This window comes from Corylus avellana, chromosome ca2 (assembly GCF_901000735.1).
Source record: "Corylus avellana chromosome ca2, CavTom2PMs-1.0".
Classification (NCBI taxonomy): Eukaryota; Viridiplantae; Streptophyta; class Magnoliopsida; order Fagales; family Betulaceae; genus Corylus; species Corylus avellana.
Window position 1 is genome coordinate 2742116 of NC_081542.1, and position 2650 is coordinate 2744765.

A 2650-nucleotide genomic window follows, 5' to 3' on the forward strand; every position below is an offset into this window, starting at 1 on the left:
ATTTGAATAGATGTAATGTGAAGGCTCACAACCAGCATTAAACATGCGCTTTAGAACATCAAGTGCATGATTTATTAACCCCAAACGTCCATATGCATTCATTAATAGTGTATAAGTCAGCGAATCTGGTAATATTCCTTCTTTATTCATCTTAGCCATCATATCCTCTGCTTCTTTCAATCTCCCTTGGCTGCAATATGAATGAATAAATGCAGTATAAGTACAGACATCAGGCTGACATCCCGACGAAACCATATGATTGAGTAACCTATTAGCATGGTCAAAGTCACCTTCTTTCAACATTTCTGTAATGAGAATTGTGTAGGTAATAACTGTGGGCTTCACATCCATCTTTACCATCTCATCCACCAGCAACAGCGCTTCCTGCACTTTTTTCTCTTTGCACAACCCGTCTATCACTACATTATAAGTGAATGAGTTTGGCAAAATGTCCTCAGTAAGCATTCTATTGAGCAAAGATTGAGCATCATCTATTCTCCCAACCTTGCAGTACCCATCAATCAAAGCAGTATATATAACTTCATTCGCCTTTATGTTGTTCTCCTTAAAAGAATCAAAGAGGGAACGAGCTTCTTCTATCCTCCCTCTTTTACAAAGAGTGTCTATGAAAACATTGTAGGTCCACTCGTCAGGAACTAAACCATTTTCTTTCATAATGTTAAGCAACCTATAAGCAGTATCTAAATGACCTGCTCTACACTGCCCATGGATTAAGGAATTATATGTAATAAGGCTTGGTGAAAGCTTCCGCTCCAGCATCTTATTAAGCAACATCATTGCCTTATGCATGTTTTTCTTCTTAGAAAATCCACATATCAACTCATTGTATGTGCGAGCATTAGGACTACACTTATTTGACTCCATTAAACCCAAAATTTCCAATGCAGCCTCAGTCATGCCCTCCTTGCAATACCCATCAATCAAAGCATTGTATGTGACCGCATTGGGAACCAAGCGTTTCTCTAACATCCCATGTAACATTTTTCTTGCCTCGTCAAGCTTATGCTCCTTACACATGCTATCGATTAGAACCGTGTAAGTATGAACATTTGGCTCACAACCTTTCTCCTTCATCTCCTCAAAAAACTTCAAAGCTTCTAACTTCCTACCCAATCCACACAATGCACATATGATAACAGTGTACGTCCGGACTGTCGGACGACAATAATCCTCCCCCATTTGGGAGAACAACTTAAGAGCCTCCTCAACCTGTGCGGCTTCACAAAGCCCATGAATCAAATTAGTATAAGAAACCTCATTTCTTCGACAACCCTTTTGCGGCATAAGCTTAAAAACCCTATAAGCACTATCTACATCCTTGTTCCTACAATGCCCCAATATCAACGAAGTGTATGTAAACGTATCGAGACTCAACCCAGCCTGCACTATCTTACTCACATACAACCGTGCCTCGACCACATTCCCCAATTTACAATACCCATTAACCATTGTATTCAAAGTATATATATTCGGCGGAATCAAATCCTCCAACATCTCCATATACACGCCCTTCATTTCCTCAATCATAAGGAACTTCGACAACGACATTAACAGCATGTTATAGCTCTTAAGACTAAGCTTGAACCGAAACTCACCGTCTTGGCGATTCATCCTCCGAAGTGCGTCCAACACGAACTGCGCGTCGTTCGACGATTCGCACGATCTGATCATCGAAATCCGAATCTTCTCGGCGGCACCGAAATGACCGAAACGCACGAGAACGTTGAGCAACGAGAAGTGTGAGTGAACATTGTGATTGAACCCTGGCTTTTGGGAGATCCATTGGAAGAACCCTAGGGCAGTCTGGGGATCGAGGTCGAGGGTAAAGAGGGTAGAGACATGGGAGGGGGATATGGAGGGGAGTAGTTTCTTGAGGGAGGGGTGTTTCTGCCAATTGGGGCCGGAGAGGATGGAGAGGAGCTGGGACGGGAGATCGGGTGGGTCCGGGTGGACGTGGTCCTCGGGAAGAGAGGCCGTGGAAGAGAAGGGTTTGAGGAGGAGGATGAAATGGAAGTGGAGGAGGGGCTCGCCAGGGGCGATAATGGCCGCCGGATTCCTCATCTTGGCGCATCGGACGGCAGTGAGGAACCCATTCATGAATGTTGAATGGTTGTGTGTGGCTCTGGTTCTCGGTGCATTTGGGTGTATTCGAAAATGGTCTGTGGCGGCTGCGAGGAGGTTTCAGAGGAGCATGGCAATAGCATTCCCCGATCAAATTTAATTTACACGAGAGAAAAATATGTTAAATAAGAAAGTGATAAATTCTTTAAACGTTTTATGATTTCCGTTTTATTTACATTTTTTCGGTTTTTATTTTTCTCTAATTATTTTTGCCATGGTTACTAGTAATTTATTTGTATACATATTAAAGGGTCCGTTTGGAAATCGCTATTTAAAATTCGCGTTTTTTCAAATAAACATCCTTAGCCTGCATATAAATCAATTTTTTTTATTTTTTATTTTGGATTAAGTGTTTTTTAAATTACAATACCAAACGCCTTAAATTTTACGATATCTTTTAAAAACGCAGGTTATTCTTACGAAATCCCAATTCAATTCCAAATGCATCATAATTATCATTATTATTCACAAATGTTAAATTATTTCTTATACTTACAATATTTGTCAT

The 2650-nt window shown here is 40.9% G+C and overlaps 1 protein-coding gene across 1 annotated transcript in view; it reads right to left on the reverse strand.

Moving 5' to 3' along the window:
* The window catches only part of LOC132168427 (uncharacterized), a 9635-nt gene extending 7418 nt beyond the window's left edge, over positions 1-2217 (reverse strand). Inside the window, exon 1 of the mRNA XM_059579411.1 lies at positions 2-2217. Coding sequence (XP_059435394.1) covers positions 2-2118 — 2117 coding nt within the window. The 5' untranslated portion in view covers positions 2119-2217. The remainder of the gene's footprint in view (position 1) is intronic.
* Between the last annotated feature and the right edge of the window lie 433 nt (positions 2218-2650).